The 27,758-nt window shown below is 28.8% G+C and overlaps 3 protein-coding genes across 3 annotated transcripts; all 3 read left to right on the top strand.

Moving 5' to 3' along the window:
• Positions 1-214: 214 nt before the first annotated feature.
• LOC129876345 (WAT1-related protein At5g07050-like) lies at positions 215-2,895 on the top strand. Its single transcript, XM_055951755.1, has 6 exons — positions 215-529; positions 638-817; positions 906-1,131; positions 1,232-1,390; positions 1,940-2,091; positions 2,506-2,895. The coding sequence occupies exons 1-6, from the start codon at positions 330-332 to the stop codon at positions 2,750-2,752; spliced, it is 1,164 nt and encodes a 387-aa protein (XP_055807730.1). The 5' UTR covers positions 215-329; the 3' UTR covers positions 2,753-2,895.
• Positions 2,896-16,161: 13,266 nt separating this feature from the next.
• On the top strand, positions 16,162-17,905 carry LOC129877222 (WAT1-related protein At5g07050-like). The gene is made up of 7 exons (XM_055952710.1): positions 16,162-16,398; positions 16,528-16,590; positions 16,676-16,792; positions 16,862-17,111; positions 17,199-17,357; positions 17,439-17,590; positions 17,701-17,905. Exons 1-7 carry the CDS (start codon positions 16,193-16,195, stop codon positions 17,903-17,905), a joined length of 1,152 nt encoding a protein of 383 aa, XP_055808685.1. The 5' UTR covers positions 16,162-16,192.
• Positions 17,906-26,971: 9,066 nt separating this feature from the next.
• Positions 26,972-27,758, top strand: LOC129876507 (uncharacterized). The gene has a single exon (XM_055951961.1). The coding sequence runs from the start codon at positions 27,048-27,050 to the stop codon at positions 27,504-27,506; it is 459 nt and encodes a 152-aa protein (XP_055807936.1). The 5' UTR covers positions 26,972-27,047; the 3' UTR covers positions 27,507-27,758.

Consider the following 27,758-nt stretch of genomic DNA (forward strand, 5'->3'; position numbering starts at 1 on the left):
ACCAAAAATATTCAAGTAGATTTAAATGGAGATAGTACACATTACAATCACTTGTGAGGGTGAACCACACACACTTAAAAGCTTGCTTTTAATTGATTGCAAAGTGTATTCCACTATCTTCATGTTATAAAAATAATAATAATAAAAAGAAGAAGCATTACATATATGGTATTAATTAATTTGCTTGTCTATAAATATGTTGCATTGTCATACTTCACCTCCTTGGGGAAAACACAAAAATCTCCTCTAAAAGACTTGAACTTTCTTCTCCCTCCCTTCTTATTTCACCAACTTATTTTTTTCAAGATTTAGTGAAGAAAAAAATAATTATGGAGGGTGAATGTAGTTGCAATTTTTTCCAAAGGGCAAAACCTTATATAGCTATGATTTCTTTGCAATTTGGTTATGCAGGAATGAATATTATTACCAAAGTTTCACTTAATAGAGGCATGAGTCATTATGTTCTTGTTGTCTATAGAAATGCCTTTGCTACTGCAATTATTGCTCCCTTTGCTATTATTCTTGAAAGGTAAAATACACGCCTTACAGGTTAAACTATGCTGATCGTGTAAAATAAATAAATTACGATATATGTACCAAAATAACTTAAGGATTTTTTATTTTTTTTGGTTAATAGGAAAATTAGGCCAAAGATGACATTCATGATGTTCTTGCAAATATTTGTATTGGGTCTTCTAGGACCAGTGATTGATCAAAATTTTTACTATGCTGGGCTCAAATTGACATCCCCAACATTTTCATGTGCCATGAGTAACATGCTTCCTGCTATGACCTTTGTCATAACAGTCCTCTGCAGGTACGTAATATTATAATTGTGACGTTCAGACCAACTTAATCTTTCTAAATTATGGGTTAGTTAGTAAAGTGTTTTTTTTCTTTTTCAGAATGGAGAAGGTGAATTTGAAGAAAATTGGATGCCAAGCAAAGGTGTTGGGAACTATAGTAACTATGGGTGGTGCCATATTAATGACATTGTACAAAGGCCATGTTGTTAACTTGTTTTGGTCAAATCACATAAATTCTAGTGGAACTTATGATAAAGAGTGGCTAAAAGGTTCAATTCACCTCATTTTTGCTACATTTGCTTGGGCTTCTTTCTTTATTCTTCAGGTATGTAACATACTAATACTTGTAATAAAAAATCTTATTTTTGTTACCTAGATGGTGGTTAATTAATTAATTAAGAGTAATTTTAATTTTTGTTACACAGGCTATCACAATAAGGAAATATACAGCTCCATTATCTTTAACTGTCCTTGTTTGCTTCATGGGAACTTTGCAATCTATGGCTGTGACATTTGTAATGGAGCACAAAACTTCTGTTTGGGCTATTGGTTTTGACATGAACCTTCTTACTGCTGCCTATGCTGTAAGTTCCTTTCCTTTCTTCCCCTTTTCTTTCGTAGTCTGTAGTGAAGGAGTCAATTTTTTTTTTTTTTTTACTCAAATAGATTTGAAATATAAGAAAGTAAACACACGAAGGAGCTTTAAGGATTACTTTGTATAAATAGAAACTACTTTGACTTTATTTTGGCAAAGGTGGTGCATATGAACCCTTTGAGCCCTTAGCTCCGCACAGGTTTCAATTGAATTCAATATTTTTTTATACAAAATATATATAAAAAAATAATAGAGAGAAAAAAAATACAGTAACAACCACAAATGGTATGATAAATGAAGAAAATTAAGAAAACAACATGTAATGATAAAATCGAAGAATATGAATAATTCTATTGATAAGAGAAACAAAACAACATTAATTACCTACTAACATTCTATTTTAATTCTGGATCTCTATCTATTCTTATCTAAAATTATACCCTCAATAAATATGTCATGTCATGTATAATCATTTTTCTCCCATAGTTCTTACATATAATGGTAAATAACCAAGATTTCTTTTCTTACAAAATTTCAGGGAATTGTGTCATCAAGCATAGCATACTACGTACATGGTCAAGTAATGGAGAAAAAAGGACCTGTTTTTGTGACAGCTTTTAGTCCACTCATGATGATCATTGTTGCTATTATGGGCTCTTTCATTCTTGCAGAAAAATTCTATATTGGAGGGTAAGTCCAATTCCCCACCCCCACTCCACAAATTTCTCGTATTATCACATAGTGCTGAATTCAGAATTTTCATTTACAGTGTTTGAAAAAATAATTGAATTTAAATATACGCTATAATATGTGTTTAAGATGTTTAAAAGTTAATATATATATATATATATATATATATATATATATATACAAATACAGAAAATTTAACTTAAATATACATTGTAATTTTTTGTTCAAGTGTTCGGGTGAACACTCTAACCTATTACTGCATCTGCCCCTGCTGTCACACAATAAATAATATATCTCAAAAAATATAAATTTTTTTATTGAAAAAAATTAAAATTAACTATATTGTGAGTGAAAATATGAAAAATCAACTTATTATTTTTTCTTGATATATATATTGATTATTATTTTTTACAGAATCCTTGGTGCAGTGGTGATAGTGGCAGGGCTATACTCTGTTTTATGGGGAAAATACAAGGAGTACAAAGAAAAGGAAACTGAAGAGTCAATAATTATTGAAGCAGTGAAGGGCATTAATGGAAATAATCAAATGATGATTATAGTAATTAATGATATAGAAATGCAAAAAAATGATGGGAAAAAAATATTAGCTACTCCAGCATTTAGTTTTCCTATGTTGGCAAGGGAAGCACCAAAGGCTTAATTTTTAAATTAAATTAAATGAAGAAAAAAAAGTATGTGTAGAGCAATTTTGATATTACAAATATGTTTAGATTAATGTACTCTTTTTAACCTGGGGAATTTTGTATAAATAACAAATGTTCATCTAATTGGTCCTCAACATCTACTTCATCACACTTTTTATTTTTTTTTATATATTTTTAAATTTTTCTGCTAATTTTTTTTTCTTTTGATTTATGATAAAAAGATACTTGAACGTTCTGATTTTGACATTCTCTGTTCTAAAATAAATGTCGTGTGGATCATTAGAATACAAAACTGTCTAAAACAAATCAAACTGTACCAACAAGAGCAATTACTTTCTCCGTTCCATTTTATGTGACACATTTTGATTTGACACGATATTTTAAAAAAATTGAAGACTTTTAAAATTTGTGGCGTAAAACAATCCTTAGATATGTATATGACTGAAAATCATTTCATTAAGGGCAAAAAATGAATTTTAAAGTCAAATTGTTTCTAGTTATAGTAAGGTGATATTTTTTAGGAACAGACTAAAAAAAATGGTGCCACATAAAATGAGACTGAGGAAATACAATTTTGTTTTTCTTTTTATGCAAAATAATTTTATGAATTTTTGAAGCTAAATTAAATAGAGTGACTCAATTATTCATATCCAATTATTGTACATTCCCACTATTGTTGTTATCCCTCTGCCAAATATGCTTTTGAAAATGGAAATTGGAAACTATATAGTATATCTATCTTCTTTCTCTTCTGTAGAAAAACGAAAACGTACGTACATACTTTGTGGATCTATATAAAGTAAACTTGTGATTCATATTTGGATTAATTATGATTAGACAAGTTTTAGGATGACTTACAACTTAATTGGAAAACATTAGTGTTTCGATTTTTCTTTTTTTGGCGTAAAAACAATAATAATATATTCAGTAAAAGTTTTGGATTAATTATGATTAGACAAGTTTTAGGATGACTTATAACGTGTGCGGACTTTACTTCTATCTCGTAAAGCTAGAAAGACCTGTTTTCGAAATACCCCTAATTCAAATAACGCATATCAAAACATCTTGAACAACAAAAAGGAAACAATAACAACAGTAAAATAATGCGATAATATATAAAAACATAAATATTAATAACAGAAATCGAAGAACAAAACATTAGGAGAATAATAAAATATGTCACTAGACTGAATGTTCATTAGCTAATCCCTCCATGTTTTAATAGGATCAATATATTGTCCTACAAATTTTTTTTAAAAAAAATTAAGTAAATAAAAGGGAAAAACTTAAAGTAGAGAGATGAGGTCTTCAAAAAGAAATAGAAGATATAGAAAAAGACGTACCTTAGTTAGGGATAAAAAGAGGAGGAAAATGATAGTTTTCATTTGTCCTTAAGAATAGAAAGAGATGTTCATTAAGTACACGTTAAAAATAATTGAACTTTAATTATATATATCAAAAGAGCTTGAATCATATAAAATTTTAAATATCAGGTATATAAATTTATTTCGAAGTGAAAATATTACAAAATTTTACACACTAATCATATAGTTTAAATGATTATTATTTGAAAACTGAATATTAGCACACTCAAAGTGGAACAACTCAATATGTTACAATGATTTCATTATTACGATTCAAACACGAGAACTCTCATAAAAAGTATAGAATAGAAATCTTTATCAATGACGAAAAGAAACTTGTTTGGCTTTGTTATTATATACATAAGAGTAGAAAAATATAGAAAGTGGAGTAAGAGTAATTATCATTTCCGTGCACTCTTGGAGGAAAAAAAAAATGGAAAGAAAAAAGAAAAGGAAAAAGATATAGGTCTGCTTTTTCTTTTTAAAATTCTAGTTTAAATTAAACGGTGTTTATTACATAAGTGAGGTCATCAAAAAGAAATAAAAAAGAGATAGAAAGAGACATGGCCTAGAATTAAAAGAGGAAGAAAATGATAGTAGTTATGTTTTGTTTTTTTACCTGATATTCGATATTTATTTTGAAATTTCATAACATTTTAATTCGCATATTTTAAATTTGAGATAATTGATTTAGGGCTGAGGGATCTCAATCATCCATCACGATACATATTAATTGTTTGTTCTTTCTTTACCAACATTCCTTAGTCCTTTTTTGCTTTGAAAGTTCTATAATATCAATTATGAATTGTGAGTGATTCTGATTAAAATTACTATGAAAGTTAACTAGCAAATTTGAATGATCATGAAAGTTATTCAAGCAAAGCTGAATCATTTTTGAAAGACAAAATAAAGTTAAAGTTACCTAATAGCTTTAAAAGTCATCTTTTTCTTTTCAAATTTATATTTAATTAAATAATATCATATATATTAAAACGGTGAGACCAACTCCAGCCAGTATCCTAGCGGAATGTGGCACCGGTTCGTTTCATGGGAACACCTACATCCACAGCGGCAAGCCCCCTCCTGTCACAATGGTGTGGGGCATCAGAGGTTGTTACCCCGTGGCCAACTCGAAGGGGCTGAAGTTCGACGAAGAACCTAGTAATATCAGTTGAACCATTTGACACACAATTAAATTGTTCCTTTGACTAAAAAATAAATATATAAATAAAAGGCCTTTAAAAAGTAGCAACATACTTTTTTGTTAAAGAAATAACCACTACGTACATATAAGGATATTAAAACTATTTAAATAAATACTACTCAAATTTTTTACCACTTTTGAAAGAGATCAAACTTATATAAGAAAGTGAAAGATAAAATGTGTTCCAGTTGTGCGTCATTTCAATCTTATATTGGTCCATTAATTTTTTCAAAAGCTTGTTCAAACTAATCAATTAGAGGAATACCTCAAAAAAAATAGAAGAAAATGAAAGATAAAGGAATTAAAAAGAAATAAATGAAAGAGGATAAAAGGGGAGATAACAAAAACTAAATGGAAGTTGCTTATGTGGTAAATACCAATTACCTTCAATCTTAAAATTCTGAGTTCGAGTCATCAAATAAGCTAAAAAGATGGGAGCCTAGGTTAGGAATATTATAAGTCATAATCCCTCCCTCAAATATCGACAAATTCTAATTTGAATTCTTGTGATTTCTGATTAAGCACATTTAGTTTTTAATTAATTGACATGTGCCTTTTTGATCCCTCATCTCTCAAACTATGAATTTTTACAAATTTAATGAATTAATTGACAAATCATTTAAATATTAATGTATTATATTAAATTTGTATTTACTTCATATTTGAGGGTAATATAATTCTCAAAGTACTTTAAATTTCACATATTTCATCTACAAATTAATGAACCAAATATAATACGCAATAGGTTAATTAAAGGTATGCGCTTAGCCAAATATTACAATGATCAAAATCAGAATCCTTCTACAATTTAGGCAGCAAAATTGCTATTATCCAACAAAAAAAAAACTATATACTAAAATGTCTTCTTGTTTTTCTATTACCTTTCGTAGGAATTCTCACTTTTTTCTCATTTAGTGATTCAAACTCATAAGCTTAGAATTAAAAACGAAGAATGTTTATTATCCAAGCAACTTCATTCCGTCAAATCTCTTATCTTCTTCTAGGAAAATCACTATTTTGGTCCAACTATCAAAAAAGTATATTAATTGTTAAGTTGAATCTTGTTTAAAAAGACATATAATTGATCATGCATGGCGCACGTATGTACTACAAAAGAAGGATTTTCCCAACTTCTCAAGAAAACCTTTAACTTTCTAAAATTTTCAAATTATTGAAAACAACAATTTAGGATCTTTGTCACATTATAGGCCAATCAATTAATACTCTTTTTTAAAAAAATAAATCTCTTGGGCAATCAATGAGTCCTCTTGCATGATTAATAAAAGAAAAATACATTGGTTCAAAAGTGGACATCATTATGTTTTTGGAAAAAAAAAATTATTAAAAAAGTGAAGTCCTTTGAGTAAAAAAATCACTTTAAGAAGGTGATTGAGTTTGAGATAAGTTATTATCATGTAATCAGAAGGTCATAAATTTAAGTTACGAAAACAGTCTCTTGCATTAATATATACTTCCTTCGTTCCTATTTATGTCACCATTTTAATTAGATTTCATGTACAATAAGAAACTAAGATTACTATTCTACCCTTATTTAATGTTTCTTTGAAGTCAAGTTTTCAATCAATGAACATGAATTAATTTATTTTGATTAATTAATTTGATTAATGGACATGAATTATTTACTTAATTTTTTCATGTTGGTCAAATGTATATTTTCAAGACTAATAACTCACAAGGGTAAAATAGGAAGAATAGTGTCATTTATGCATTGATTTTGTGAAATGACAAATACTCCCTCCGTCTCCAATTAGATGGGCACTTCCAACTTTACACGGTGATTAAAAAATCATTAATATATTGGAAGAATTTACCATTTTGCCCTTTTTTATATCAATGCAATACTCATAGAATATAAAAATAGCTAGTACTAGAAATTGTTTGCATTCAAAAGGGCATATTAATTATAAGGGTAAAATAGGAAATTTTAATCAATTCTATCTTGATTTAGTAAGTGATTAAGTAATATCGAACAAACATTTTTAGTAAGATGCCCATCTAATATGGGACGAAGGAAGTATTAAGGATCATCTATTTTTACTAAGGACGACATATAAATAGAAACGAAAAAAAAGTACAAGATACATAAGATTGTGTGCAATATAGACCATTATGATCCGATCCGGTACTTCTTGTTGAATATTTAGAAAAATAATTAAGCAAAAACTTTATTCTAAAGAAAAAGTACAAAGGGCACATTGAACTAAATGTCCATCTCTTGGTTTTGTCAACTTTGATCTAAAAAAGGTTTCTGAGGAATAATTTATCAATATTTCAAACTTTCGGTACCTAAAAGAACATTTACAAAAGCAAAAGGGTTTATTCAACGGACGGAGAATAAACGTTTTATAATTGTCCATTTATGTAAAAATAAATAAAATAATCACAAATGAAAGAAAGATTAAGACTTTTATTATTTTGGATGTTTATGTAAAAGTGATTTGGCTTATTACTAATTATTACTTAAAATTTAGACTTTTTCTTTGGGATCTTAAAAGTGATTTACCTCCTTAGCTACAATTTTAAAAACATTTACAAAGATCTAAAATCGAAAGCTATTTACTCCTTCTTAATATATACATATAAAATATGAAAATTAAAATGAATATATAAAAAGAGTTTTACTTCTCTATATCGAATGTCTAAAGAATTATCCTGTCAAATGTATAAAATAAATTACTCTGTCAAATCAATCAAAAGATAATTATAGGTAAATATTCGTAAAAATTGACACTAATTATCTGAAAAATAACTTGTTATACTTTTAACATATAATTAAAATATGTTGATAATGTAAAATCTATTTAAACTAACAACATATATAAATTATATTATTAAAAAGTAGAAGAATTTGTTTATTTTTAAAAAAAGTAGGATCAATATAGGTGTTCCTATCTCTTGAAAATTGTCTTTAAAAATGCAAACATTGGAAACCCAAAGGGTAACCTTTTGTCTTTCCACTCGTCCCTACAAACAAAATCAAAGTTCAAATTTTACCCCCAAAAAAATAAGAAAAGGAATGACAAAAAAGAAAAAAATAGAGACCCCCAAAAATATAAATGAAAAAAAAATATCTTTTTTTTCTCACTTGATATTCAATACTTTATATTAGAATATAATTAAATTTGAGTTTGTGATATAAAATTTCATATTAAGGTGAAGCGTTACGTAACCAAAATGATTTCATAAAAAACACATGATTGTCAGTTGTCACATTTGATTAATTTTATCATCTAAGAAACCTACTCAAAAGATGAAACTTTTGCACAGTGCACTGAATGTTTCGTCATGTAACTATGTCAACTAAAAAAAATTAACCCACCAATGTTTTTTTTTAAAAAAAATTGTGGCTTAGATATTATAAGGTGATGTCCTTTAAAATAGTGTTATTAATTTTAGGGTTGCAACATTTTGGTTTGCATGATTAGATATCCATATTATATTATGTGGTCTATTTGTGCTCCATTTCATCCTTTTAGCTGCCTTTGGCTTCTTTCTTAATGGACATTGCAACTTGGGTTTTTCAGGGTCAACATAGGGGTACTTTAATCCATGTGATGTTGTTAAAAGAAATGAATTTGGACATAACTCAATTATAAAAAGTTAGTTCGTAAGGAAATAATTGTCCAATATTATATAAGAAGATCACGTACTATTGATCTCTTTTTTCATATGATGTGAGACTCTTCAACAGATGCCATAAATAATATTTTAATATCGAAGTTCAGTATTTAATTATAAATAGTAATTTGACAATCAATATTTGTAAAAACATTTGAGGGCTACCTGAGGATCCTAATGTTGCTGTACATTTGGTCGTTAACTTTAGTTCATCTGCTCCTGTTGTTTTTAGGATCAATTGTCGCCTCATCTACACAAATATAATATCTATATAGTGTAATTTCAATTGTACGTTTAATATAGCATTCAGACTCATGTGTTTTTCAGAACTAAGGATATTCGAGCTTGCTCCTTACAAAGTATACCATATGTCCATACACCTCACAACAAAATCGTGTAGCAAATTAAGTGAGGAAAAAAAGATATTTTTCACATTGATGGATGATGTTATTTGGTTTATGAGCAATATTACTCACATCATGATTTAACCCTTCGTAATGAATTAGGTCCATCGCTCCAATTCTCCACATGATATTAGAGTACTCAGATTCATCACAATTCATAAATTACCTAATATTCAATCCTGGGCGTGCATGGAGGGAGTAAGGGGTGTCCGATATATATTCCACACATATCGATGGTTGATGGGCTATATATGTTCTCCTTATATGATCTTGAATAATTTAAGTCACTTTCTTGAAACTAAATATATCTATCATGGGAGGGTATGAATTATAAATATGATTTCTCACAGAATAATAAACAAAAAGGCCAATTTGGTCATTTCCTTAAAACTTTGTGGTGTTTTTCACTTTCACGTTGCCCTTCTACTTACCCACCATGGAAGCACTAGTTCACTCTTTTGGCAACATGTTGATTTTAGTTAAGCTAGAATCATTATTGGAAGTTATACACTAATCTCTAATTAATTAGTATAATTAACAAATAATTGATCACTAAAAGCTAGTTGATTTTTCGATTTAGGACCACTAATTCTAATTATATGTTTCGTCACACTTTCTTTTTTTAATTAAGTGACCAAAATAGTTCAAGATATTTATGTACTCCATATCAAACAAAAGCTATTATTAGGAAAAAAAAGTACTGTTTAGGCAGCGTGTTAGTAGCATTAATTAGTGTAAATTGTTCACAAATTAAGAATCATCAGCATGGTAAATGCCTTTTTTTGGTTTAACCATTCAATTTTCGAAGATCATGGACTCGACTAATTTAGATTTGTATCAGGTATTAGTGCTCCCAAAGAATTCAAACTACAAAGTATATTTTCACTCAAACGTTTGAGATCTTTGGTCGGAGAGATAATTCTAACTTTCCTTTTCGAATTTAGTTTCAGATTACTCATTGGTCACCTCATTGGCTTTTCTAAAGATTTACTGTGTGTCAGTCATATCAATCAAAAATTTATAGTCGTCACCAAAGCTCTCTGCTTCTTTTTTGCGTATCATGCGTCTCCAAAGCTACGAGTAAGAGTAAGGATAGTAAATTGGTATGTACACGGGCAAAGAAACTAGGTCAGGATCACACCATCAATTCTCATCTTGATCCATACTCATCTCTTCGAATTATTAGTAATTTTGATATCAGTTGTTGGGCTAAAACAGTCAAAATATATATTTTTAACATGATATAATATTATTCACTTTGGTCAAGCTCGCATCGCATCATTAAAAATATCAACTACACCCTTATATGTAGATTCATGTTCTTTTTTTCAGCTACCAATTTGAGATTTTGTTCACGCATCCAACACAAACAACCCCACCACATGAAACTACTGTTAATTAAATATTAAATTATTGATGCAAGTGGATTAAGTGCTTAATCTTTAGTTAAGAAATTGTTATGATCAGATCATCAAACACTTAGGCTAAAGTATATATCATCAAAGTTGTGTCCATAATTAAGTTGATAATTACGTAATTCAAAAACAGTTACTTATAAAATCAACAAGGCTTTTTAATTTCTTTGTGGATATCCACTAATTAATTACATCAGCAATCCTCAAGATCCAAAAACATGGGAAGAAACACTAGGAAATCCAAAAATATTAAAGGCAAAAAAAGCTATATATATATTTCCCTAATCTTTGCACATGTAATTAGCTGAAATTGGTTTGGCCAAAATATCACAAAGATCACCTTAATTTTTCTTTAATTGTCCATTTAAGTCTCATTTTTATCTTTTTTTCACCCGATCGATATTCGATATCTGTTTTGAAATTCTAACACTTTGATAATATTAAAATAATAAAGAGAAGATTAACATGACTCTTTCGGAAAAATGACACAAATTGAGAAATTAGTTAGTATGTATCTTGCATCTGCTCGTTGATTTGTCATACAAAATTGATATTAAATTTAGCACATAAAAATATGTACCGTTCAAATTAGTGGCTGATATATTAAATATTAAATTATTATTTTTTATATTCTGACTCACTTTAGTAAAAATTCTGATTTCACGGCGGATCCAAACTTTATCAGCATGTCTGCATTATGTATGGCAGTATGGGTGAATCATTTTGCATATAATCCAAATTAGCCCATTTAAAAGTTTATTCCAATTTGAAAAGTTAATATTTCAAGATCAGGATAAACAAATAGACAAAAGAAAAAGAAACGTGCACATTAAGAATAAAGTAGGAAAGATATAGATCATTCTAACTCTTAATTAATTAAAGATTTTAAATTAGAGTTTTGAGAATTAAATAAATGTTGGTATATAGAGCGCTTTTTTAAAAAAAAAAAGACTTTACGTAGCATAAATTCAAATTAATCAAAATTTCAAACAGATATCAAATATCGGATGAAAAAAAAAATGAAAGGATGATCTGGTCTTTGACAACATACAAATTTCATTAGTAGGGAAGTTGACTAAACTCAGTCAAATATACAAACATAGGACATGGCAAAAATATAATCGAATCCATTGTAATCCAAGCACTTTATATGCTTTTATTTTATTTTTTTGTATTGATGATTGTCGTTTAGTGAAATTTTTTCAATACTTTGTTTATTAATTTCATGAAAGAACAATCACTATGATCAGATTTGTTTCCTCTTAGGCTGGCCATGTCCATTAATTAAGTTTTGTGTTCTTTTTTTAAAAAAAAAAGAATCATACAATTATTTCAAATCAAATCCCCTTTCTTTGTGGAATTTTGTGATGCAAATGTTCTTTCTTCAATCTTCATACTTGTGGCTAAGGGTATTTCATGAAAGGCACTTTAATGAAATGCAAACGACATATTCAAAAAATATATCAATTCATATAACTGATCAAATTATATATATATATATATATATGACTAAGTGATTTCAACTTTTTCCTAAAATCAAAAGGAATTTGATAAAAAATCATGAGAATAAAATCGTCTTGAGCAAATTAGCGGGGAGTGTTGAAGCACTAAAGCCCATATAGAATATTTTGTATACACGGATTCAGATTAATCACTTAGTAAGTTTCATTCAAACAAGAATATTAAATTAATTAGGGGCATTTTTGGGGTCTTTCATCTGTTGGGTAAACAAAACTACATGCGTTTTAATTTATTTATCCTATTTTTCTTTTTATTTCGTTTAAAAAAAAATATCTCTTTTCATTTTCAGTAAAACATGACATGTCACAAAATTAAAGAATATATTGATATATTCAACATATTTTTAATTTAAGATCATAAAAAAAAATTAAAAAAAATATTTTCTTAAACTGCATACAAATATCAAAATAAGACAAATAAATCGAAACTTCATCCGCAATTGCTTGAATCTCGAGACGTTCTTCGAGTTTATATATATATATATATATCGAATTTCTATGCTAGGTGATAAATTGGAAAATTGTGACGGTGTGATTCTCGAGGAATAAAACTAAAGTTAAAAAGGAAATCTAAATATACGTTGGAATTCTAATCGCACGTATAGTAATAAGCCAATAATCCCATTAGCTATATATATATTATACTTTCTCCGTCTCATATTAATTGATCATTTTTTATTTGTACGATATTTAAGATATTATAAATAAAAACTAATTTTACTAATTCACCCCTTAAAAAAACTTCTTAGAAATTTTACAAACAAACCGGAACACTTTCAAGAAAAGAATTAATTACAAGGATAATTTAGAAAAAATTTAATTAATGCTTTCTTGATTTAGTAATGTGGACAACTAATATTAAAAAATTAGTTTTAGTATATTGATCAATTAATATGAGACGAATTATTTTTAGTATATTGATCAACTTATATGAGACGGGGAAGATATAATAAATATTCATTTGGTTTTATCCCCAGTGTGATCAGTTCCAGCATGTTGGGTGCTCAGGAATCCACCCCCACCCCAGCTTATACATGAATTTTTGTTTTGTCAAAAAAATATTCCTGGAGAATAGCCGTTTATATTTAATTAATGAATTTTAAAAACATTTTATTAATATTAAAATAATACTTTATACGTGGCTTATATTTCAGAAGTAATGAGAAAAAAGTTATTTTTTTCTATTAAAAAAACATCGAACAGACTAATAAGAGGACATATATACATACAGGGTCGAGATTATGGAATATTTGGACTGTTTTTCATGCTCTTTAGTCTGCCTCTCCATATAAACCAACTTTATTTTTATTTTTTTCGTGGACAAACGATAGTCGATCACACTTATGGCCAGTGACGGACCCAGTATGTGTTCAGGGGTTCATCCGAATCTTCTTTGGCGAAAAATTATACTATATATACATGGTTAAAATATTTTTTTATGTATAAATAGTAAATGTTGAACCCCCTTCAGCTAGTTCGTATGTCTACTTTTTCAAATTTTGAACCCCCTTATTAAAAATTCTGGTTCCACCACTGCTTATGGCTAGATATTTTTAGATTTATGGGTTGAAATAGATTTAAAAGTGTACTAAGTAAGGTATTTATAATAAACAAAATTAATGTATGCATTATTTTTCTAATTGATCCTACCAAATGATTCCTAATTGTAGATGTATGAGTTATATATGACCAAAGGAGAAACCAAAAATTTTAATTTATGGATTCTAAATTATAATTTTTTGCTCATCAATTTTTGAATAAACTATTTATGTATTAAATATATCTTTTATATAAATATAAAGTTTGAATCAAAATACTGATTTTTTTCAAATTCGTAACTAACATTGCTGTTCCGTCACTTGTGATTCATCGAAAAATTAACTATTGACATTTGACAGGTGATCCACTCCGATATGCAGCATTCCGATGAATCACCGCCATCGGGACGCTGCATATCGGAGTGACGACCGTCTCTTGGGTCCCACATTGAAGGTGGACCCCACCATCAACCTCCTTTGAGTGTAAGCATCAGCATAGCACTAAAAAGGAAGTTGTAACAATAATAATAACATTAACAATACTTTATCCCTTCTTATTTAATACTAATTTCTTAATTAACTTCCGTTATAGATATATCAAAGAGTAATTAATCTTTTAACTTTTTTGAGGATGTTTTCCCGCTTTTTGTCCGCCTCTTATTCTACCTTATTAGAGATGGAATCAAGAATTAAAAGTATCGGGATCATTATTACTATCTTTAATATAGACATATTAATTCTTTTCCTTCAAATTAAATTATATAGACATGTTATTACAAAATTTGAGGTGGAACTATCTTTCTTTTAAAAACAGCCAAAAATTAAATTAAATTGTAATTATCAAAATATCAACAACAAAAATAAAATGCATGAATGCTAAAGAAAGAATCAAACTTGGGTGATCCCATTAAATGTCTACTCTTGCAATCCAAATCAACACCTATGTTATTAGGGGTGTTAATACAAAATATTTAATTAAGATATATACACATATATATAATATATTTTTTCGAAGTTACCGGGTACCCTGCCCGACCTCCTAACTTGAGGATAGGTTTGTGTTTCTAACATGTATTTTTCTTATGTCGTCTATAAGAAAAAAAGAATTGAACTTTCTGTCTAATAGATTTTCATATATTCCTTCTTTCAAGGACGTTTTCTCAAACTTTTTTTCTCTCCTTTAATTTGGGGAGTCATATAAAAATGATAAAAGAAACATCTCGAGAAATTAATCAAAACTTTGATTGATTTAGATTTTGCAAAATTGATATTTTTGAGTATTATAACAAAGGACTTACCAATTATTCAACTTATAAATTACTAGATTTGACTTGATGGTGTAACTACTTCTTGCACCATTAGTATATATAACTTAAATGCTTTCAACTAAATTTCTCAGCGGCCCCACTTACAAAATTAATTTGTCAATTACCGTCAATGCGCCATAAACCTCAGCTCTGAGATGAGATGATAGCTCAGTTGGTTGAGACTCTCCGTCCTAGATCTGCGATCGAATATGCCATCGAACTTAGAGAAAAGGTTCATTTATGCTATCCGTTAAAAATTTGGCTTATTTATGCCATTTTCGTCTGAGAAAAGGCTCATTCATGCCATTATTTGTTAACTGAAATGAAATAGATGAGCCAAACTTTTAACGGATGGCATAGATGAGCCTTTTCTTAAAGTTCGATGGCATATTTGAACATTTTTTATTTTAAATAATAATTTAATTAATGAAGTGGGCGACTCATAATTGACCACGTGTACAAAATAGTTTTGCAAAACGAATGAGCCAAACTTTTAACGGATGCTATAAATAAGCTTTTTTTCAAAATTCAATGACATATTTGAGTCTTTTCCATTTTGTAGAACTCTTTTAATGGATAGGAGTATATATGACATACAAAAACAAATCAGAATATTCAATTAGATTCAATTTTTAGTGCAAATTGCACTCGTGTGTGGATATGAGATTCCCACACGCTTGAAACTCTTACGTAATTAATATTCTCACTTTTATAATGTATATTATTATTTCTCTATTCCTATAATAATAGGAGAAATGGTTTTGTAGTCTTTACAAACTTATTTTTAGTTTTATGTCTTCTTTTTTTTAACGAAAGATATTCATTTTCACACTTGCGATATATCTAAAAAAAATCATTTTCTTCTATTTAATCTATAAGTGATCATAAAAAATCATTTCCTCGTTAAATAGCAAAGACCCCTAATTGGCCTTTGGCCCTATGTCTATAACTATGTAACTTGTCTCATTTCTTTTCCCTAGGAAAAACACAAATTCTCATCTTCATAGTGTTTTTTTCTCTCAATTCCATTTTATCAATTGAGAAAATGGAGGGAAAAGGAGAATGTAATTGTAGTTTTTTTCAAAGATCAAAGCCTTATATAGCTATGATTTCTTTGCAATTTGGTTATGCAGGAATGAATATTATTACCAAAGTTTCACTTAATAGAGGCATGAGTCATTATGTTCTTGTTGTATATAGACATGCCTTTGCTACTGCAATTATTGCTCCTTTTGCTCTCATCCTCGAAAGGTAAAATTATTCGCGAAAAAAATATTATCGGTGTAGTTTAACCTGTGATAGCTGGCACGTTGATTAATATTCTTTTCACTGCGTTACCTTATATACTGACGTCATTAGTTGTCCTATTATTTTCGACAGAAAAATCAGGCCAAAGATGTCACTAATGATATTCTTGCAAATATTTGTATTAGGTATTCTAGGGTGAGTATTTTTTATTTTATTTTAATTTCTATATATCTTTTTTTTTCTTTTTTCACATATTTAACATTAATTTTAATTTAAACAGGCCAGTAATTGATCAAAATTTTTACTATGCTGGACTCAAATTCACTTCTGCAACATTTTCATGTGCCATGAGCAACATGCTTCCTGCTATGACATTTGTCATGGCAGTCCTCTGCAGGTACATTTTTTTAATCGTGACGTTCGAACCATTTTTTTTTTTTTACTAATTATGAATGTTTTATTATAGGATGGAGAAAGTGGACATAAAGAAAATTAGATGTCAAGCAAAAGTACTGGGAACTATAGTAACTGTGGGTGGTGCCATGTTAATGACATTATACAAAGGCCAAGTTGTTAATTTAATTTGGTCAAATCATATAAATTCTATTAATACTGTCACTCAAGTTAATAATGGAACTTATGATAAAGATTGGCTAAAAGGTTCAATTCTCCTCATTTTTGCAACTCTTGCTTGGGCTTCTTTCTTCATTCTTCAGGTAAGTAACATAAAATTCAAAATTCTTTTTGTTTATTTTATTTTTTATTTATTAAACGGTAAATTATTTTATTTTATTTTGTTACAGAATATTACAATGAGGAAATATACAGCTCCGATTTCTCTAACCGCACTCGTTTGCTTTATGGGAACGTTGCAATCGATCGTTGTAACATTTGTAATGGAACACAAAATTTCGGTTTGGATTATCGGTTTTGATATGAATCTTTTAGCTGCTGCCTATGCTGTAAGTTTTTTTCTTTCCTTAATTTTTTTAATAACAATTAAGAAATTTATTAATTAAATTTGTATGTAAATATAATTACAGGGAATTGTATCATCAAGTATAGCATATTATGTACAAGGACTTGTAATGGAGAAAAGAGGACCAGTTTTTGTGACAGCATTTAGTCCATTAATGATGATTATTGTTGCAATTATGGGATCTTTTATTCTTAATGAAAAAATATATATTGGAGGGTAATTTTATTTTATTTTATTTTAATTTTAATTTCTATTTAACATTTAACATTTTGTTTTGTTTTTATTTTTGTCAATTTGTAAGCTAATTTTATTTTTTTTGGTTTCAGAATCATTGGTGCAGTGCTAATAATGGCAGGGCTATATTCTGTTCTATGGGGAAAATACAAGGAGTACAAAGAAAAGGAAATTGAAGAATCAATAATTAATGAACCAGTGAAGGGCATTAATGGAAATAATCAAATAATGATTCTTGAAAATATTAATGATATAGAAATGCAGAAAAATGATGTTAACAGAATTAACCCATTGTAGCTATTAGTGTATCAAAAGCTTAATTATTTGGTTTAGGAATCAGAAGCCAAAAAAAAAAACAGAAGAAAGAAGGGCATTTTTGACTTTTTCCTGTTCTTTTTTCTATTTTTGGGCGGTATTATGAGTTTTTTTTTTATACAAAAAGAACATTTTATTTGTCTGGCAAATTAAAAAGGAGTTATGTAACTTTTTGGTGTAAGCTTATAAATTGTAATAGCATATTTTACAGGTTCATTTTAAAATATCAATTAATCGGATCGAGGGTCTATCGATAACAATCTACTTGTTTAAGGTGGCGCAAAACTTCGTACACGTCAATTTCTTCGAATCATATTGAGTATGTTGTTATTGTTATTGTTGTTTAATGTTTATACTATGTTTATTAAGACTTTTTTGTTGGACAATATTGAAAATATATCATGGCAATGTTCCTCTTTTAATATGAAAAATCTTTTATGTATTGCCAATTTATTACTCATATCTGATTCATATCCCACTCAGTTAGTGACTGACTCTATAATTTTATGTCGACCATTTTATACAATATACTTTTTAAGCAAACCTTAACATGATTGTGTATGCATTTGAATTATCTGAACCAATAATTAAAAAAAAAATATTGAAATAAAGTTGGTCTAGTAGTAATTAATAGTACAGCTCGGGATGTGTGAATTTGAATTTTATTGTAACTAAGAACTTAGAATTAATTTAAATGAATTTCAAACTGTGTGATAATTACTGACGCTCGAAGGGACAATATCTACCGAACTCCAAACAGTGTCATAAATCTTGTTAATTAATTTCTAGTTCAGTATTAATTTAAAACTAATTGGAACAAATGCTAGAATTTTCATAAGCAAAATTGTGGCTGGAATCTGGTGAACAAAAAAGCATGAAAGAATCTATCTATCTATATATATATTTTATTCCAAAATATCTTTCTTTTATTGAAGCTAAATATTTCAGATTCAAATTCCCAACTTTCATTCACATTACTATCAAAATGGTACATTTTCTTATGAAAGGTATCGTTAATAGTGAATGTATCATCTAAAATTCAACAAATCATTTTTAGTAACACAGAGAGGATGTATGAGCTCAACGATTAGTAATCTCTAGTATCCTTCGGTTTCTAGTCCTAAAAATAGAAAAGATTTTGGTAGAGAGGGTAAGAGATATTAATCAAGTCGGTAGATCTCGGATAACTAATGATAAATAAAATACATCTCCATTTGACTTATCTAGCTAGAATAAAAACCATTCTTATTCTTATTTAAGATGTAATGAATATATATCATCCAAAAGTAGACTATTTCGATTTGTCATAATCAAATTCTTAAGGTACATGGAAATGAAATCCGATTCTAATTCTATGGGATTAGTTTATGTAGCTCATGGAATCATAACAAATTTTCTCACACTTAGTAATGGAATCTAATTCCTATATAAATAAATATAAAATAGAAATTTTAATGAAAATAAACTTATCTATTTAGTTGCACATGTTGTTATACAAAATATATTGAATTATGAGTGGAAGTGAAATTTCTTCAGATCAGTTTTTAGAATTTGCAAAATATTTTGAAAATAAATTTGTAAAATCTGATTAAATATAATCGTCAAATAAATATTTAAAAGTAAATTTTGAAGAAAAAAGCACAAATTTAGTCAAAAGCAAATTATATTATTACATGATAAAAATATTTTTAAATTATTTTAATCCTATCAGTAGCATCAGAGTCAATAATTTGACAAGACTAATTATATAAATAACACATGATATAGAGTGATGGGTTGGGGCCTTACTTAGAGCTTTTCTTTGGATTGATGATTTATAGTTCACTATCATTACATGTAGCTTTGAAGAATAGAGACGCATAAACAAAAACAAGTTAGTGAGCTTTAAATGGCTATAAATATCTGAAAAATTATTTAATTATGTAAATATTTCTATTATATTTATCAATTCTCCTCATAGTTTGTAATAGTTACATATGGTCTCACTAATTAATAATTTCATGACAGATTTCAAGTCATATACACTTAGATATATGTATTTTTGCTACTAGATACATTGAAAAGGGGAGAGAGGCGAGAGGAGAGAGAGAAGGCGAGAGACGAGCGGGTTAGTCTATGTATCCCAAATACATGAAATCACACTAGATACATGTATTTGGGATACCAAATATAGTCAAGATAAATTCTGAAATACATATACATAGCGAGAGAGGGAGAGAGACTAACGAGATAGGAGAGAGACGAGAGAGAGAGAGTCAAATACATGTGAATCCACTTATATACAGTGTATCTGGAACAAATTACACTTAATTTTGATCGCATGTATCCGAGATACATTTATCTAAATGTGTCAGATACATGTATTAGAAGTCTAAATTCTGATAAAATTCATAATATTTAAAACTCACGCACGTGAAGAAAAGTAATTTACTCCTAAACTAGTAAAATTTGTGTTGTTTGTCCTACATACCAATGCAGGATGATCTAGGAGATATATAATTAATCTTTTGATTCATGAGTTGATGAGTCACATAAAACCTAATCTGAAAAAGAGATTATTGAATGTGCGAATAAAGTTCTCCATAAGTAGCTAGAAAAAAAATGAGAACATGTATGATATATGTAGTAATCCTCTTAATTGCGAGGGGCTTTTTCATTAAAAAAAGGTATAAATTTGTCACAAAGTATTTTTTATTATTATTATTTTATTTTTTTTTACCCCCCATTTTGGAGGATTTATAGTGTTTCCACACTTCCCCTCCAATGTGACTCGAACCCAGGACCTACCGGTCGTGGGTGGAGGTGCTTAACCAACTGAGTAAACCTCACTTGTTGTCACAAAGTATATAATATCATATCATAATGCCAGTATTTTTGAATTGTTATAGCCCAACAGAAACATCTACCATTAAATTATTTATTTATTTTGTAGAGAATTTCCTTGTGGATATATAGTCAGATATGTATTCTAACACATCCCTCAAAACTTAATTGCTCTATGATTACATTGTCATTTTGTGTCTGTTCCAATAACTTTTCCTCATTAATCAAAATCATTACAAGTTGAGGGATTTGTCATCAAAATTCACAACACCATTAGAGACTTGTACATTTCTTCAACTTGATTGTTGCAATTATTAATTAGTCTACTAACAAAAGATCTCTTAATGAAGTCATCCATATCTTTCAATCATTACATCTTTCTCTAAATTTTAATAATAAACAAATCCAAAGGGTTATATTATATGTTGCAAAAAAGCTACCACTATTTCTTGAGATTTTGAGCTGGGTTCATTTAGAAACTTTTCTCATATTTTTGATTTACTTGTCGATATCATTTCTGTCCCAAACAATGTTAAAAATAAATAAATCATATTAACAGTGTATATAAATAAAAATAATTATTATTTGTAGGATGATTTCAAATTTGAGACAAAAAAAGAGATTTATAAATACCTCATTATTTTCAAATTTTGGCACGATTTATTCAGTACACACTTAAACTTTTCATACACTATGCTAGGATCCTAGAACCTCCTGAAGTTGTTTTTGCTATATTTATAACAAATTGAAAAAGGGATAGGGTTTTGTTTGGATGTAAAATCTTAGCCCAATAAAATAATGTATTTAACACAGAAAAAGAAAGTATTGAATGGGCAACTAGGTGTAATAAAAATATCCACTTGAATTTTGTAAAAAATTTTATTGGAGACAAAAGGACAAATTTAATTGGATAAGGCCTAGAGCATACAAAGTCCACTTTAATTTCCACAATAATAATATTATGTATATAGTACTCCCTCCATTTCATATTAAGTGAATTTTTGAGTAATTTTTTATTGTTCAAAATAATTTAATTGTTCAAAGTTCAAGATAGATGTTTGAAACTTTTTTCATATTTGCCCTTTCATTTATTGAAGTTTTATATTTTTCTATAAGATAAATCACACTACTTGCAAAATTATATTTATGATTTTACAAAGGGCAAAAGTGGAAAGTATGGTTCAAATTATGTCCTTGAATATTTTTCTTAATATGTGTGTATTGCCTCACAAATTCACTTAATATGGAATAGAGGGAGTATATGGTTAATCTGCATGGAAGTCACTAGTAATAAAGATTTAATTAGTGGATACATAATCATGATATGATTATGCAACTTCTATTCTCCACATAACTTGCCTTGTACATTAATAGTACTAATTATCTCTGTTTCTCTCCATAATTAGGGGTTAAAATAATATGAAAAAATAAATACACATAGAAGTCAATGATATTTAATATCTATTATATATAGTAAAAAATAATTTTAACTTTATATATATTATTAATTTTTCACGGATAAACCCCCTTCTCCTAACCTAGCTCCACTTCTGTCTCTATTGTCTTCAATCTAGTTTGCTTTAGGCTGTCAAGTTGATGCAAAAAGATCGATCCTTCACTTCATTTGTTGATTAATTTCAAGTCGAACTCGCTCTTTTGCCATGCCTTTCACCTACTCGTTTGAGTTGGACTTACTCACTTAGTTTTTTTAGTATGAAAAATTATACGTTATTCACTCTCTTGATATATATTATCCTAAATTCAATTTTTTTTCAATAGACGCATAGGTATTGAGCTAGTCACATAAATGAAACAAATGTGAATTTTATTTTATTTTTTAAAAACAAATATTAATGTTTGATTTGTTTTGTGAAGCTACAATATTTTGAGAAGAAAATATACTCACTGATTAAAGTAAAGTTAAATTAACATACATAAATACAAATGTCCCAATAAAAGATTTAAATAAATGAAAGAAAAGGAGAGGATATTGCATTAACAAGAAAAGGTAACCCCATTTTCATAATACAATAATAATATTTGTATGATGATGTCAACTAAAACAGTATCTATAGCATTATTTTATAGAATCAGGCCTCGATAAAAAATCCCACTACTTATATAAGATATTTTTAAAAATTTAATTGTATATATATAATTTTAAATCTCCTAAATATAAGATTATATGTTAACTTAGTAGTTTCAAAGATTCAAAATTTACCTTGAAATTTCAAAAACTTAAATATTATATTTTTATTTTTGGAATCCTCGTACAATTCTGACGAAAAACTCACAATACATAATCATACAAATAATTAAAGTGCATTGTAATGATTAATGTTGAAATAAAGTTTATGCATCATCAAAACCTGAACAGTTGCAACCATCTGAGAATGTTTTTCTATGTTGTAATTATGGATAAGAATTGACAAATATATTGAACTCTTTTGTGGTAATATTACATTTTAATAATTTTTTTACATTAGTTTTTTTTTTTTTTTTTTGGGGGGGGGGGGGGTGTCTCTAACTTATATATGCTAAAATGTGTTGGATTTGCAATAAAGCCAAAATGCAAGGTATTTGACATGACAAGAGAGTGATATATCCAATCACTCACTCTAATATGGGCATGACACATTCCACTTTCTATTCTCTACTATTTTCTTGAATTATTGGGGTTTGGTTTCGATTATATTTATAATTTACTAAAATAAAAATAATCATTTTTCAGAGTTGTAATTGGGAAATAGTCACATATTCAAAAGTCATTGTAATTGTTAATTTTTAAAAATTTGGAAAATACTATTATGAATTTAAAAAATCAGGACAGTATCTTAGATTTTACACTTGTTTAAGATTAAAATTTATGACAGTATCATGGTGTTTACACATCGAAAAGTGGCTATATTATCATAAACAATGATTGAAATCACAATATAATTGTACTTTTTTTCTTAATTAAAATTATACGTAAATTTACAGTTTAAATCACACCTTTACTATAACTCATCGTGCTATGATGCGCAATGAAAAGAAGAAGAAAATGAAGAGCTTTACGTAATGTTTTGCTTGTTAATGGGCCTTTCGGATCGCAATGTTTTAATACATGGGCTATAATCTAAGACCAAAAGCAACATCAGCATGGTAATGACAGTGGCAGCCCATTAAATTTGGGCCCAAATCGTATGTCGAATGTACTGGGTTGAACCCAAGTGATCCATGGGTCAGCTCCGTTTGACGATTCGGCCTTCCGTAGGATTCTTTGCGTAAAAATTAGGGAAGCATAATAACTTCATATGAGTATAGTTTCTTTAATTACTTATAATGGCAAATTTATGTTTGTTATGGTTCATATGTATAACTGTTTAATTGTATATGTATATTTGTCAAAAAATTATATATATGTAATTGGTATACATATGTATTTGTATATCTGGCAAGCGATATTGAGAGAGAGGAGGAGAGAGGCGAGCGAGATCGAGAGAGAGGAGGAGAGAGGCGAGCGAGATCGAGAGAGAGGAGGAGAGAGGCGAGCGAGATCGAGAGAGGGAGGAGAGAGGCGAGTGAGAGGCGAATTATATATGTATATCTATCAAATTGTATATGTATATTTGTCAAAAAAAATATATAATGGTAACTGATAGACATATATATTTGTATAATTGGCAAGCGAGATTTGTCATACCACGTTAATAGATAGCTATGTTTGTTGCGAGACGTAATTATTTTAAACTATACCCTAAATGCGTAATATAGTAGTAAGGTTTGCCATACCACATAATTTTCCCTAAAAATTAGGTGGGATGACCAATTTTTGAACCACATTTTACCAATTAAAATATAATTAAAAAATAAATATTTCAATTGCAATGACATTTTTACCCTTATCTTCTTTGTTCGAAAGCGGCAGAGAGTCCCTTCTTTATCTCTATGTTATTTTCCCTAGAGTTCAAACTACAAGAAAATTTGTTGGGAGTTTGTTGTGTTTTAGTTATGGGTATTTTCTTTGGGTTTTATTTTTGACATTAAAAAGCGACCAAATATTGAGTTGTTTTGAAATGTTGATTAAAAATTTGGTATGATTAATTGAAAGTCAAATGATGGTGAAGGTGTTGATGACTTTGGAGGTGGCAGAAGAAGGGTTAGTGTAGTGAATTGACATGTTATGTAGCTTATAAAATGACATGTGATGGTCCAAAAAAATTGGGGTAAAAAAAATCCAATCGCCCATGTTTTCAATAATTATGAATTAACACACAAGAAAAATTAAAAAAAAAATCGAATTTTGTTTCATGATCTCTAAACGTTGCAAAAATGATGTGAATCTTGTAGAGGCCATGAGTATCGTTCAATAGGTCATTATAAATAATTTCAAAAAAATTAGGGTTAAAAAAATTCAATCAGTCATATTTTCCAAAATTCATGAACTAATATATATGAAAAAATTGAGAAAATCTTTAATTCATGTATTGTGACTTCAAGACGTTAAAAAAAATAGCTTGAATCTTGTAGAATCTATAAATATCATTCACTGGGTCATTACGGATGTTTCTAAAAAATTGGGTTAAAAAATATTCGATCAATCATATTTTCAAAAATTTATGAATTAATACACACGAAAAAACTGAAAAAATTTTGTTTTTATTTTGTGATCCCTAAACGCTAAAAAAGTGGCCTAGATCCTGTAGAGTCTTTAGATATCGTTATCAGGTCATTACGGATGGTCCCATAAAATTTTGGGTCAAAAAAATCTAATCATTCATAATTCCCAAAATTCATGAATTAATACACATGAAAAAAATAAAAAATAAAAATATATTTCATGACACCTAAACGCTAAAAAAATATAGTGTGAAACTAGTAGAGGTTACTGGTATTATTCACTAGGCTATTGCGGGTGGTTCCACAAGAATTTAAGGTTAAAAAATTTTGATCAAACTTATTGTCAAAAATTCATGAACTAATACACACGAAAAACTGAGAAAATTCTAAATTCATGTTTCGTGATAATTAAACACTAAAAAGAATAGCGTGGATCTTTAAGAAGCTAGGTATATCGCTCACTAAGTCATTACAAATGGTCCCAAAAAATTAAGATTAAAATAAAGTCAATCAGCCATGTTCTCAAAAATTTATGGACTTAATACACACGAATAATGAAAAAATCGTGAGTTTCTGTTTTATCGTCCCTAAACGTTAAAAGAAGTGGTGTGGATTCTATAGAAGTTATGGATATTATTCACTAGGTCATTACGGATAGTCCCTAAAAAAATTTGTCAAAAAAATTCGATTAGTCATATTCTCAAAATTTATGAATTAGTAAACACGAAAAACTAAGGAAATCCTGAATTCCTATTTCGTGATACTTAAACGCTAAAAGAAAGTGGCATGGATCCTATAAAGAGTATGAGTATCATTCAATAGGTCATTTTGGATGGTCTCATAAAATTTGGAGTCAAAATAAAATGCGCTTAATCATATTCTCAAAAATTCATAAATGTTACACAAATTGAGAAAATATTGAATTCTTGTTTCGTGACTCCTAAATGATGAAAAAAGAGCGTGAATCCCATAAAATCTATGAGTATTGTTCACTAGGTCATTACAGATGATCATAAAAAAATTAGAGTCAAATTCGATCAATCATATTCCCAAATTCATGAACTACTACTCACAAAAAACTAAGAAAATTTTAAATTTCTATTTCGTGAGCCCTGAATGCTTTAATTAATGAATGGAAGTCAACTTTTTACATATATTTCAACTCTAATTCATGCTCAATATCAACTTTTATTACTTAAATGTAGTTAGTTAACTCATCATTAAAGTACAATTAACACAACTTATCATAACATATAATATCATTTGGTTAAGAACAAGTTATTTCAGAATTACTTATTTTGATATTATTTATTCTGTGATAGTTATTTCATCATGTATATGGAATAACTTGTCTCATCATTAAGATATAAATAATAGAATAAATAATTGAAAGATTATCTAATACCTCCAACTAAATATAAAATAAAATAATCGTGCATTTTATCCTAAAACTATTATATTTTATACCTCACACCAAACAATCCCATAATAATTTTACACTCATAAAATATAACTAAGACCTCTAACTAAGAATGAGTATGTACCACTCCACGACAATCGTTACCTATAACAAAAGGACCTGATAGCAATCTTAAGATTGCAAAAGGATCTATCATATAAAAAGCAAAAGTTAGTCCACACACACTCCCCTCCTATCCCACAAACCTAAGCTCAACTCTCTCTAATCCCTAACTGCAAAATGGAGAAACCGAACTCCGATCAAGCTCCGGCAGCAAACTGCTCAGCTCCGGTGACGGAAAATTCGAACTCCGGCGACGATCCGGCACCTCCGACTACCGCAGATATTTGGGAAGAGAAGCCGGAGATAGAAGATCCAGACATCTTACGTCAGCCTAAGAGAAGAAAAAACTGTCCAAGTGCTTTAGATAAATTCGATTCCGTGAATTCAGGTTCTAATTTTGGATTTTCCTTCTCGTTTGACTCGAAATTCTCCGGTTGTTCAACTCCCGAAGTTACCCCCAAATTCGGATCTTTCAATCGGGCAAAACCCGTTTCTAGCAAAGATCCGAAATCTGAAGAAACGGTACTGAAAGAAGAAGATGAACATGACGATGACGAAGAAAAATCCGATGTTATTGTGGAGAAGAATTCTTTGGGTTTGTTGAGTTCAGTTGATGGAATCAAAACTGTGGATTGACATAGATCGGAATTACAGTGAATTTACAGAATCACCCCATCTGCACCGGTCCGGCACGTCGCATCGGAATCTCCCCGCCGGCAACGGGAATTGGTGGGGGTAGACCGGGGGCGGAGGGGGTGAGAGGAATACTCAATAGGAGCACCAAATGTGGCTATATTTGTAAAACACTGAAAACAAAGAGTTTTTTTGTTGTAATTTTTGTATCAATAATAATGGTAATAAATGAATTTATTAATTTATGTTTCTTTA

Source organism: Solanum dulcamara, chromosome 12 (assembly GCF_947179165.1).
Source record: "Solanum dulcamara chromosome 12, daSolDulc1.2, whole genome shotgun sequence".
NCBI classification, from domain to species: Eukaryota; Viridiplantae; Streptophyta; class Magnoliopsida; order Solanales; family Solanaceae; genus Solanum; species Solanum dulcamara.